The sequence below is a fragment of the Pseudorca crassidens genome, chromosome 9 (assembly GCF_039906515.1).
Source record: "Pseudorca crassidens isolate mPseCra1 chromosome 9, mPseCra1.hap1, whole genome shotgun sequence".
NCBI lineage: Eukaryota > Metazoa > Chordata > Mammalia > Artiodactyla > Delphinidae > Pseudorca > Pseudorca crassidens.
Window position 1 is genome coordinate 6,151,575 of NC_090304.1, and position 12,045 is coordinate 6,163,619.

The following is a 12,045-nucleotide window of genomic DNA, read 5'->3' on the forward strand; positions in this document are numbered from 1 at the left end:
AACAGTATTCAGGCATCTCTTCCTTCCTCACTTACTGGTTTTTTTTTTTGGCTGCGCTGGGTCTTCGTTGCTGCGTGTGGGCTTTCTCTAGTTGCGGCGAGCGGGGGCTACTCTTTGTTGCGGTGCCTGGGGTTCTCATTGTGGTGGCTTCTCTTGTTGCAGAGCACAGGCTCTAGGCGTGCAGGCTTCAGTAGTTGTGGCTCGCGGGCTCTAGAGCGCAGGCTCAGTAGTTGTGGCACACGGGCTTAGTTGCTCCGTGGCATGTGGGATCTTCCCGGACCAGGGCTCAAACCCGTGTCCCCTGCATTGGTAGGCGGATTCTTAACCATTGGGCCACCAGGGAAGCCCCTTGCTTACTCTTAACTGTCCCCTACATCACATCTATTGCAACCCATTTGCTCCCCAGGTCCTCCTCCGCCTGTCTCTGCTCTGCAGGGATATGGAGTGACTCCCCCAGGCCAGCCCAGGAAAGTGCCTGCCACACGTGACCAGGCTGCAGCAGGGGCCCTGCTCTCTGTTCCGCTGGGGCCCTCCTGACCCCACCCCCACTCAGAGGCCAGACATCCTACCCCCGCCTCTGCCTCCCCATCCCAGAGGCCCGAGTGGACATCTCTTCAGATCTGCTCTCCCCGGCTGCCAGGCGGGCCCCTGGGCCCGCTCTCCTTCCAGACCCTAGCTCCCTCAGGCTCTCAGGCAGCCCGCGCCCACGGACCATGGACGCTTCTGTAACCTTCCCCAAATGGAAAGCCAGCCACGGCTAACATGCAGCATTGATTAGGGTCTGATTATAGTTGAGATTTTGGTTCCTTTATAAGAGGACTGTTCTTGCCTCGAGTTTGGTCTTATTTATTGGCTTATGCTGTGTCTCCTTCCAGAACAGATTTGAGGGAGCTGAGTGAAGTCTAGTTTGTGGTTTTGGTGGGACCAGAAGTGAAGCTAGAATTAGGCTTGTATTTTGAGTTAGAGCCTTATCTGTTGGTTCCTCTCAAATGGCATCTCTTTGGGTAGTGGCCAGAAGTGATGATGGAGTAAAGTAGAGGGGAACTTTCTGAAGACCCTCTAAGAATAAGAAGGGTCCAGGAGAGGCCAGGGTGTGCACAGGTGGGCCTGTGCCCAAAAGCTGAGGAGCTGCTGGGTAGAGGGCACCGTCTGGGCCAGACAGGAGCTTCTGCTCGTGTCTCACCCGGACAAGCTGTGTGCAGCCCTCAGAGGTTCCTGCGGAGGCCTGGGGTAAGATGTCCAGGCCGGGGCCCATTGTGGGTTTTGGGCTCTCGCCTCCCGGGGGCAGGGCTGGTGGGCTGCCTGCCATCGGTTGGGGCAGGGTTTGCTGCAGTCTGTTCTATTATGGAACCAACCCAGTGGGTGTGCCTGCATCCCCATCGGGCTCCCACCACTGCGCCCCTGCTGATGAGACCACCCCACAGGTGGGCTACGAGAACGCGGGCACGGTGGAATTCCTGGTGGACAAGTACGGCAAGCACTACTTCATTGAGGTCAACTCGCGCCTGCAGGTGGAGCACACCGTCACCGAGGAGATCACCGAGTGAGCACAGGGCTCGGCCCAGTGACGCAGGGGCAGCCTCCGTGACCAGCCCGCGGCTGCAAACGGCGGGGAGCAGTACTGGGAAGGGGCGTCTCCCCCATCTTGTGTGAAATCCACATCAGGTGGTTCCTAGGGAGTGGGCAGCGGGAGCTCAGCTCATGTCCACTGGTAGAGAATATTTAGGGATCCAGGTACTTATTTTTTATGAAAATTATTATTATAAAAGCATTACATGGTTATTGTAAGAATTAGTACAAAGGAGCAAATAAAAATGACTCAGAACCCCACCCATCAGAAACGGGATGCTGAGGAGGTTCCCGGCAGGCTGTGATGTGTGCTGCACATAATGACCTCACTGGAAGAAGGTGCCAATCAACCCCATTTTTCAGATGACGAAACTGAGGCTCAGAGAGGTTGAGAGAGTTGCTCAAGGTCACACAGCTGGTCGTCTCCAGCCCTGTGCTGTGTCTCCTACGCCCACACTAAATCTTTTGGTTTCTTTCCATCTTTATTTACTACATAAGTAGTTTGACACAACTGAGATGTTTTGTATAGAACTTTTATTCTACATTTAAAATTTAATATTTGTCTAAGGCATTCCCATTCTTTCCAAATACTTTAAGTGGTTGCACACTATTCCATTTTCTGGGTATTTTATAACTTATCTACATATTCCTCTATTTTTAGACAATCAGGTTGTTTGGCTTTTGTAGTTATTAAGGGTGTGTCAGTTAACATCTTTGGGCCTAAATCTTTGCCCACCTCTCTGAAGAGTTCTGAGGACAGACACCTTTAGTAGGATTACCTGAGCAATGGATAAGCAACATCTCACCTGAAGAGCCTTCAAGACCCCTTGTTCCTATTTGTTCTCCCACAAGCATTGCGTAGAGACATTCCAAAAAAACCTGCCCATTTTATAAACAATTAATACGGCCTTTCATGGTTTCAAAATACATACATTGAGCCTTTCAAGTGTTACACCTAGCTTTGGGTCAGTCCATCTCACCATGGAACCTTTCGGACAGTTCCTTCCCCGACCCCTGACCCCACCTGAGACTGAGGATGCTGCTGGGGCGCCTGCCTTTGCCCGGCAGGTGCACGGAAGGCCTCAGGGTCCTTGCTCGCTCGAGGTGAAGGCTGAGTTGAGGCACATGCTCCGGCCTCGCCCTCTGGCCCCGTGAGACTTTCCCCATTGCGTTGCTGTAAAATTGTCGTCAATCTTGAGCCTGTTCGGAGCCTGTTCTGCTAAGGACGGGAGTCTTTGCTTGCTCGAGAGCAGAGGTTTTATGTCAGACAGACACAGACTGGGGTGCAGCTTCCTCCCGAGTCACTAGCTGCGTAGAGCTTGGGTGGGCTGCAGCCTCTCTGACCCTCGGGCTCCTCCTCTGATGGGAATGACAGTGACTCCCAGAGCATTACCGTGGAGGTGAAGCTTGGAAAGAGCACAGCCATGGTCTGCGGTATAGACGCGGCGGTGCATGGTAGTCATCCTCACTGCTGTGGAGTGGTTTAGCAGGAAATGCGAAACGCTGAGGAAGATCCGCCAGGGCAGTAGTTCCCAGGCCGTCCTTATCATAAGCCTCGGTGACAATAAATTTAAAACCTTGAGTTTTTTTTAACAGCCGTTCCACTTAGATTTGTTGCTGTCCTTAGGAGCATGGCAGTCAGCGAGGGTGTGCTTAGAAAACCAGGCACATTTGGAGAGCTTTGTACTGTGAGATCTTCTCTGAAGGGTCTTTCTTGGGGACGGGCCCAGCTGCAACATAGGTCCTGGGAGGGTGGGATCCTGACCGCGATGGCGCCCACCGGTGTGGACCCTCCAGTAGCTGCGGCCCCATCTCAGCAAGCCTGGCCTTCACTATAACCCTGTCGTCTTGCAAACTGGCCCCCAGCCCCACCCAGCACACACCCTGTGGCACATACCACTCATAAGAATGAGGGTCTGAGCCTTCAGATCCAGGCTTGGCCAAGGGAGGGTTTGGGGGAGGCAGGAGGACAGAGAGACCCCAGGGAAGGAGTAGGGCAGAGCGTGGGGAGGAGTAGTTTGCGAGGGGGTGCAAGATCAGGTAGATGCTAATATTTCAGCCACCCCTCCGGCTGCCGCGTTCTCCTCATTCAGACTCTGCGGGTTCCCAGCCCAGTCTGGTTGGGAGGAGGCTGCCGAAGCGTCAGCCGGCAGGGGCGGCGGGGCCGGGGCTGCCCTGCCCATCCCCTGCCTCACGCTCTCCCCCTCCTCTGCCTCTCCCCCATCCTGCAGTGTGGACCTGGTCCACGCCCAGATCCACGTGGCCGAGGGCCGGAGCCTGCCTGACTTGGGCCTGCGGCAAGAGAACATCCGCATCAACGGCTGTGCCATCCAGTGCCGGGTCACCACTGAGGACCCCTCGCGCAGCTTCCAGCCGGACACCGGCCGCATTGAGGTAGGGCCGCCTTCCCGCTGAGCCCGCCACCAGTCTCGGCCTGCTTGCAGACGCTTCTCCAGGGGGCACGAGGGAGCCTGTGGGCCCGGCAGTGAAGGAGGCCCCTGGCTTGAGCTGACAGGAAGCTGGCTGAGAGTACGTGGGAGCCAGGCACTGTCCAGGACTAAAGGGGAGAGCACTCCCGGGGAGAGACGGCCATGTGCACAGGCCGGAAAGGCCAGCGGGGGGGGATCACGTGGAATAGGAAGCAGACCAGCTGGGTGCCAAGTTCACGGTCCCTGGGAACAAAGTGTCACAAGAACCCAAAGCTTCACTGCCCACCGAGCAGCGCTGCTGGCTTCTGTCCTGCCTTCAGTCTGAGGGAGACCCTGGGTGCAGCAAGGGATTGGGGCCCGTTATGTCTCAGTGGAGGGGACGGGCTGGGCCAAGGGACCCATCAGGGATGAATGAGGGAGTCGGGGAGATGGAGGGGGCCAGGGAGGAGACCCAGAGGCAGGCTCTGCCTGTCAGGGGCTGAGAGAGGGCCTGGGCGGGCTCCCCTGCCCCTCCCCTGGGCACTCCTCTCTCCCCTTCCCTCCCCTCCCCTCCCACCCCAGCCTCTGGGCCCGCTGCAGGCAGGCGCCCTCTGGCCTGCTGGGACTCCTGTTCCCTGGTCCTGTCTCATGCCACCAGCTAAGGATACCTCCAGTCCTGCACGTCAGCAGTGCTGTCACAGGCTCTGCTGGTTTACTGCTCCCCATCTGGCCCGAGCCTCTGAGGAAGCAGGATGCGTGCAGGAGTCCAGGGAGGAGGGCGAGGGTGATTTTGAGGCAGACCCTGAGTTCCTGAGACAAGTGATGTGGGGTGGCCGGGGAGGGAAGGGGAGCTGTCTGGATTCTGAAAGCCGCATAGAGCTGCTCGGCTTGAGGCAGAGCTGCCGCCGGAGTTGCGTTTCTGGAAGGGTCCAAGTCCATAGGTGGGGGCCAGCCCCAAGGCCAGAGTGCTGTGCACTGAGCGGCCCTGACTTCCCTGCCCTCGGCCGGGAAGGGGCAGCTCGGAGACACAGCGCTGCCTTGCTGCACCTCCACCTCCGGGGCCTGGCTCCTCCGAGCCTAGTTTACCGCAGAATATTTTTAGCTGACAGTTCCTGCTCACAGCTGTGTGGTCACCCTTAAATATTTTATTGAGTTCCTTTTTATTGAACACGGGCCTGTGTCCCTTAGACGCGGAAATACGGTGCAGCGTGTGTCCCAAGCCCCCCCGGCTGTCTCTCCCGCCCCGTCTCCCTGACCTGTGCCGCACATGGGTCGCCTGCCCCGGGTGCAGGCTCTCCCTCCCCCTCCACAGTGGTTCACGCCCCAAGCCCCTGTCCCCGTGCCGTGGCCCCCCTCCCCGCATCCGACCGTTTGGAGCCCCCCTGCATCCCCATGACGCCTCTCTGACCCTCCCTCTCTGCTTCCCTTCCTGGGCCCGTGGGCTCCTGTGTGTCTCCCTGCATCTGGCCTGGCTCCCTGTTCCTAGTATTAATCATCTGCTCACTGGCTCCTCCCATTTGGAAGGAAGGGAAGGTGGGGGGACACGGAGGCCTTCCCTGTCACTGCGTATGTTATACGCCCCGGGGCCCCCTGGCCTGCCTCCGCTTGCCTTGCTCTCGTCCTGCAGCATCCTTGTCACCCGCCTGTGTGTTTCCTCATTTGTTTGTCTGCCCCCTTCGCCCAGCAGGCTGGGAGCCCCCTGCGAGCAGGGGACTCTGTTTTAGCTGCTCTGTCTCCACTACCTGGCACGAGGCGGGCACACATGCTGTGGAATGAATGAGTGAACTAATGAATGAACCTGAAAAGCAACAGGGTTGGTCAGGCGGGCGGAGTGGCAGGTCGGTGGGATCTGGCCGGCTTGCCCTGGTCCCTCCGTGCCCTGCAGGCTCCGCATCAGCCCTGAGTGCTAGGCGCCAAGCCCTGGGGCTGGCAGGGCACGCCCTCCCCATCCCTTGTCCTGCCCCCTTTCTCCTCTTGGGGAGGAGGGAGCGGTGACTGTGGCCCTTCCTCCACACGGTGGGGTGCCCCTGGGTTTGCTGGCAGAAAGTAAGAACTTGACAAGCCAGAGTTGGGGTTCACCTGTGCACGGCCCTCAGCACCCTGCCGGCCCATGCTGGCCTCTCCCCGCAGGTGTTCCGGAGCGGGGAGGGAATGGGCATCCGCCTGGACAACGCCTCTGCCTTCCAAGGCGCCGTCATCTCCCCCCACTACGACTCCCTGCTGGTCAAAGTCATCGCCCACGGCAAGGACCACCCCACGGCCGCCACGAAGATGAGCAGAGCCCTTGCCGAGTTCAGAGTCCGAGGCGTGAAGGTGAGAGTCTGCAGGCCCGAGATGCCCATTGGCCTCTCGGTCAGGCCCTGTCAGTTGTGTATAGCTGGAGATGGAATCACAGCCACATACTGTCTTGTCCCTGAGGCCAGCGCTGCTTGAGTAGCTGCGGGCACTCCCTGGGCAGACGCTGCCGTCAGACACTCTGCAAGGCAGGAGGGGCAGAAGGACGGGGCTCTGCCCCTCGGAGATCACGCTGCCCAGCCCCCTGTGGAGGGTGGCGGCCTGGCAGACCCACTCCTCCTCACCTGAGAGTCCCGGGGGATGCTCTCCCGTGCTGAGGACACCATCCCCTGCCCACTGCGCACGGGGAGCTGGGTGGCTGACGGCCCTGCGCACGGTACACGGGGAGCTGGGTGGCTGACGGCCCCTCCGCACCGCCCTCTCCTCGGCTACTCCAGCCCTGCTGCGTCCAGGCTCGGCGCTGGGTCTGGGGCGCATGGGCAGCGCTGTCCTCTCTCAGCCCCACATCATTCCCCTCACCTGTTGACATGCTCCACAGTGTCTGGTAGGTGCTCCGAGGGTGCAGAAGCGTTTTGAAAAAGCACGTGGGAGGGAGGAGCCTGTGGGGCTCAGCCCACCTCCCAGGGTCCGTGTTATGGGGCCTCTGCACTTCCGTGAGGAGCCTCAGGGCTCCCGGTCGGGGGGCCATTTCCTGCACACGTGGCAGAGACGTGTCGTGACGTGTGCTCCACCCGCTTCTTGCTGCGGGGGCTTGGTCTCCTACCACGGTGTCCCAGGGCTGCTTCCGGTGGGGGGTGGCCAGTGTGCAGGGGGCCCGGCCACCCCACCCCTCGCCTGCCTGCTTCTGTTGCTCTGTGTTGTCCTGTTGGTGACCCCGGCTGGTCCCCCCGTGGTTGTGCCCGTGGGCCATAGGACCCTCCACCTGTCCTATGGGCTGGAGGGCTCCTGAGCGCCCACTGCCTTAGAGCTGGCAGGTGGACAAGGGAGACCAGGGCCACGGGGGCCTTGAAGGGGCCGAGGAAGGTGGGAGGCTGACAGCACGCTGGGGCACCAGCATCCTGCCCAAATGTGCACCTGGACCAGGCCACTGGCCCTGCCAACCCTGCGCCGCAGCCCTGCAGGCCACCTGCCCTCCCCCGCCTTCCCCTGTGCCTTCTCCACCCTCTCTCCGCGGCCCCTTGCAGGGCTCACGCTCTCCTGCTCTTCTCTGTTGAAGACCTTGTTTCATTTTATTTAAACCAGGATCTCTCTTGGGCCACATCCAGGTATGTGTTCTGGGGCTGGGCGGGCAGGCACACGTGTGTGTCGATGCCATGCACACATACAAGTGTGTGAGCTCGGCCTGCCACATGTGTACGCACGCACCTTATCGTGCCAACTCTCACTGGGCTGCCATCAGAGCCACAGTGGGCCCCCTTAGGCAGAAAGGGCCACACACCCCTCAGCACAGGTGCAGCACAGCAGGCCTGGGGTGCCACGCCCACCCTCCGCAGCGGGACCCGGGCACCTGCATGTCCTCGAAGCACTGGGTACACGGGCTGCGCCACACGTGCCCGGAAGTGTGTTTGGAGCACTGACTCCTCCCAGCTGATGCCCAGGAGCAGTGGTTGTTTGAAGGCTGGAGGAGGCCTGTCTGGGCCAGAGGCTGGTGGGGACCTGGGCCTGGAGGAGGCAGGGCAGGGCACGCCGCCCCGCGACTGTGGCTCCTTGAGGTGGGGACTAGAGCAGGGGCCGTGTGGGCGTGGTCCCCCTTGGTGTTTGCCCCTGGGTGTCCAGCAAGAGCAAAGCCACGAGGGGCGTCAGTGGAGCAGTTGAGAGCCAAGATCTTGCTCAGGGCCTGCATCCCTGACAGGAACCTTCTGGGGGGTCCCAGACTGAGAGCAGGGCAATGGGATTCCAAGTCCCTTTCCAATCCCTTTGGAGTGACATTTTATACATCCAGAAGGTGCCCTGGCCAATGGTGAATAAGGTTGTCACCCACGGGAGCCAATGGGGACTTCCTTACTGAGTTGCTAAGAACGTTACCAGCCCAGGTCCCTTTGCCCAGAAGGGCTGCACCGCCTCCCACCTGCTCCCTTTGCTACCCAGTGCACTGTAACGCCCATGCCAGGTGAGGGCGAGACATCCTGCCCGTGCGCTGTCAGGAAGGGGCGTTCCCTGCACTCAGACGTGGGCAAAGAGCACAGAGGCACTGGGCCCCACAGCACTCCAGGACCCGAGGGCACCCCAGGCTGGCTGGGCCTCCACGGGGCTGGTAGCCCCAGCACTGACCCCGTCTTGTTTGTGCCTCCACTGGCCGGAGTCCCCCCTCTCTTTTCAGGAAACCTAGCAGGGCAAGACCAGAGACTAGCGGTGAGGTGACCCCAGTAATTTTATTATAAAGAAAAACAAGACTTGCACTTGGTGGCTGTAGCCCCCGCCTCGGAGGCCGTGAGCACCTGTCACAGGGACCTGTCCCATTTTTGCCCGACTGGAGGCCAGAACCAAGGAGAGCGCCCCCTGTCCTTCCCAAGGGACCCAGGGTAAAACCAGGAGGGACTCCCAGGCAGCACTGACCCACTGGGCCAGGAGGCTGCCCACCCCACACCCTCTGCCGCCCACCCCAGGCTGGCTCCCTTGCCATCACACCACACTCTCTTCCAGCCGCTCGGCGCTGCCCCCCATGCCCCGGCACCCGGCCCCGAGCAGCCCCCCGTGCACAGAGTGGCTCCGTCGGGCCCAGGCCCCTCCGAGGCGCCTGGCGTACCCGTAGCACCCGCCTGTGTCTCCCAGGTCCAGGGAGCAGCTGCGCTGGGGGCGAGGCGGGGGGCTCCGTGGTGGGTGCGTCTTGGGTGTGGGGCTGGGGCCCCCGTTGGTCTGGGATTGGACGTGGCTGAGCTTGAGGGGGAGGCGGCCATTCCCGGCCCCCCGGCCCCGAACCAGCAAGGCCACAGTGAAGACCAGTAAGGCAGCCACCAGCACCCCCCCGACAGCCACAGTCAGGGTCCCGCCCAGCACGTGGGCCTGCAGGGCGTGGCACAGGGGCATGGCTGGCAGCGTGGAAAAGTGGGCACAGCCCAGCAGCCTAGTGGCTGTGAGGTCGGAAGGCCCAGCGGCGGGTGACAGGGCCAGCAGACAGAGGTCATAGTCGGCACCCGGGACCAGGTGTTTCAGCAGGAAGTGGTGGCTGGAGGCTGGGACGATCCTGTGGGCAAGGGCAGGCAGTCAGAGTGCAGGCAAGGGGGCCCAGGCCCCAGCCCACCCCCACCCGCCTCACCACACGCCCCCAGGCCCCAGCTCTGAACTCCCCCTTCCCCAGGACCACACGGGCCTGTGTGTTCACTGAAGAAGGCAGAGAAAACAGGACAGGCACGTGTGGCCCTGGAGCCGGTTGTCAGGGGCCAGAGAGGTGTGCACGTTGACACCCGGGCCCAGGGCTGGCCTCGAGGCGGTAGAGAATCACACGCCAGACGCACAAACACCACGCGTGTGCGGGCCAAGCCCATGAGCTTAAATGCAGACGGCCGCCAATACCCGAGGCCTCCCCCTCCCCTCCCCCTGCAGCCCCCACTCGGCCCAGGCAGCTCAGAAGCTGAGGAGGGGTGTGTGGAAGCCCCCGAGGAGGCAGAAGGAGCAGGAGAGGTAGCCAAGCCCGAAGGGTGGGGCAGGGTTCAGAGGAGGGCGGCGGGGGTGGCGCTGGGGGCACGGACTGCGAAGCCCCTCCTCACCGGTACACGAGGGTGTCGTCCTCGCTGCTGTTGTATTGGATTTGGAACATCCACACGGGGTCCGCCGGCCGCCCTGGCCCCCAGCTCACTAGCCCCGAGGTGGCGGTCACCTCCGTCACCTGCACGGCTGGCTCAGACTCCAGCGTCCCCTCGCCCTCGGCAGCAGTGCGGGCTGAGGCGGCGATGTCCGAGGGCCCCGGGCGGGCCCCCTCGGTACTGCCGTTCCCTCCGTGGGGTAAGGCCAGCACTCGTAGTTCTACCCGCGCTGTGGCCTCGCCAGCAGGGTTGGTGGCAATGCAGGTGTAGCCCCCCGCGTCCGCGGAACCCGTCACCCCAATCTCCAGGGTCCCGTTGGGAAAAGCCCGGGCTCGGGAGGAGTTGCCAACTAGCCGGTCGTCAGGGCCGACCCAGTGCATGGTGGGCGCAGGGTCGCCGAGGGCCCGGCACCGCAGTGTGGCCCGCTGGCCCTCCAGCACCCAGAGGCGCTGCGTGTGGCGGGCAATGAGGGGCGGCTCACAGGAGAACTCGCCCTCAGGCACCGCCCAGAAGTAGCGCCCGGCCAGGCTGGGCGGGGAGGCGCAGGTCTCCAGGTCGTCCGGCCGGGCGAGCCGCCGCAGCCACAGCAGTTCGCAGTTGCAGTGCAGGGGGTTCCCACTGAAGCTCAGCACCAGCGGGGCAGGCGAGGCCTCGGCATTGCGCCCCCGGGAGAAGAGCGGGTCGGGCGCCAGCGTGGCCAAGCGGTTGGAGGTGAGGTCGAGGCGGGAGAGCTGGCCGAGTTGGGCAAAGGCGCCCGGGGGCAATGCGTCGATGAGGTTGTGGTCCAGGTTGAGGGTGTGTAGGGCAGGCATGGCGCCGATGCCGGCCCAGGGCACCTGCCGCAGGTTGTTGTAGGACAGGTCCAGGTCCTCCAAGCTGTCCAGGAAGTCGTCGAAGGCCCCCGGTGCAATGCGGCCCAGCTGGTTGCCGCTGAGAATGAGGTGCTGCAGGTTGACGGGGCCCCGCAGGCTGCCAGTGCCCAGCTCCACCAGCCTGTTGCCATCCAGGTGCAGGGAGCGCAGGCTCTCCAGGTCCCCGAAGGCGCGGGCCCCGATGCGGGTGATGGCGTTGCGGGACAGCGTCAGGTCCACCAGCCCCGTCATGTTGCGGAAGTCTGGCGGCCCTAAGGCCTGGATGAAGTTGTCAGCCAGCCGCAGCTCCACTGTGCGCCGGTCCACGTTGGGTGGCACGAACAGCAGGCCTCGGTGGGCACAGAGGGTGCTGAGCGACTCGGACAGGTTCTGGCAGACGCAGGGCAGTGGGCAGGCGGCCGCTCCACTGGCCAGCAGCAGCAGCAGGAGCGGCGGGGCCATGGTGAGCGCCCTGTAGGGAAGGGTCACAGCCCAGGCACAGGTGGGTCTGGCACAGGTGCCCACTTGCCCCAAGACCCAGTCTCAGGGGCCAGCTTCGAGAGCCTGGCCTGGCGGTGGGGTCAGGGTCAGAGGCCCAAGGGGTCCCCCAAGGCTGAGAGAGGGCTGGAGCCTGCAGGGCCAGGGCCCCCAGAGTAAAGGTCACATTCCCCAAGCAGTTAGGGGGAGTCCGGGCTCTGGGTACAAGGTGAGGCTTGAGGCAGGAAGCAGAGGTGGCCACGAGAGCAGGGAGGGTCCCGGAACTTCCTTTCCCCGGTGTCCCCTGGAATCTCCGGCATCCCTTCGGCGCCATCCCCTCCCCCGCCTGCTAAGGTGCCCCTCCCCAACCCCTCCCGTGGCCCCTTGCCCCTCCCTGGCCAACCCCCAGTCTGTCCCCCGCGGCCCCCTCACCTGGTGTCCGCAGCTCAGGGGTCGCGGGCCGGCCTCCCCGTGGGCCCGGCCGGCCCCTGCCGACTCCAGGCGGCTCTCCCGCGGGGGTGAGGCCCGGGGCTGACCAGCCGCCCTCCGCACGCCTTCCGGCCCATGGCGCTCGGGCCCGCGGCCCCGGCTCACTCGGTTCCCGGCACCTTTTCCGCGGCGCGGCGGCGGCGGCGGCGGCGGCGGCAGCAGCGGCAGTAGCGGCAGTAGCAGCAGTGACAGGCAGGGGGGTGCGAGCCAACG

General features: G+C 62.8%; 2 protein-coding genes across 11 annotated transcripts in view; one reads left to right on the forward strand and one right to left on the reverse strand.

The window, feature by feature from the left end:
* Positions 1–12,045, forward strand: part of PC (pyruvate carboxylase) — a 106,719-nt gene that overhangs the window by 86,280 nt on the left and 8,394 nt on the right. For all 10 annotated transcript variants that reach the window (XM_067748147.1, XM_067748143.1, XM_067748142.1 and 7 more), the window contains 3 exons: positions 1,425–1,543; positions 3,801–3,963; positions 6,108–6,290. In XM_067748147.1, the coding sequence (XP_067604248.1) occupies positions 1,425–1,543; positions 3,801–3,963; positions 6,108–6,290 (465 nt within the window). The remainder of the gene's footprint in view (positions 1–1,424; positions 1,544–3,800; positions 3,964–6,107; positions 6,291–12,045) is intronic.
* Positions 8,765–11,912, reverse strand: LRFN4 (leucine rich repeat and fibronectin type III domain containing 4). Its single transcript, XM_067748175.1, has 3 exons — positions 11,776–11,912; positions 9,980–11,338; positions 8,765–9,456 (listed from the first exon to the last, which is right to left on the reverse strand). The coding sequence occupies exons 2-3, from the start codon at positions 11,326–11,328 to the stop codon at positions 8,895–8,897; spliced, it is 1,911 nt and encodes a 636-aa protein (XP_067604276.1). The 5' UTR covers positions 11,329–11,338; positions 11,776–11,912; the 3' UTR covers positions 8,765–8,894.

What these genes read in the sequence shown, in the direction of transcription:
- LRFN4 (XM_067748175.1), bottom strand. Translation starts at nt 11,328, where the DNA reads ATGGCCCCGCCGCTCCTGCTGCTGCTGCTGGCCAGTGGAGCGGCCGCC. An exon ending in GACGACACCCTCGTGTACCG is followed by an intron (nt 9,457 to 9,979) that starts GTGAGGAGGGGC and finishes CCTTGCCCACAG; the next exon opens with GATCGTCCCAGCCTCCAGCC.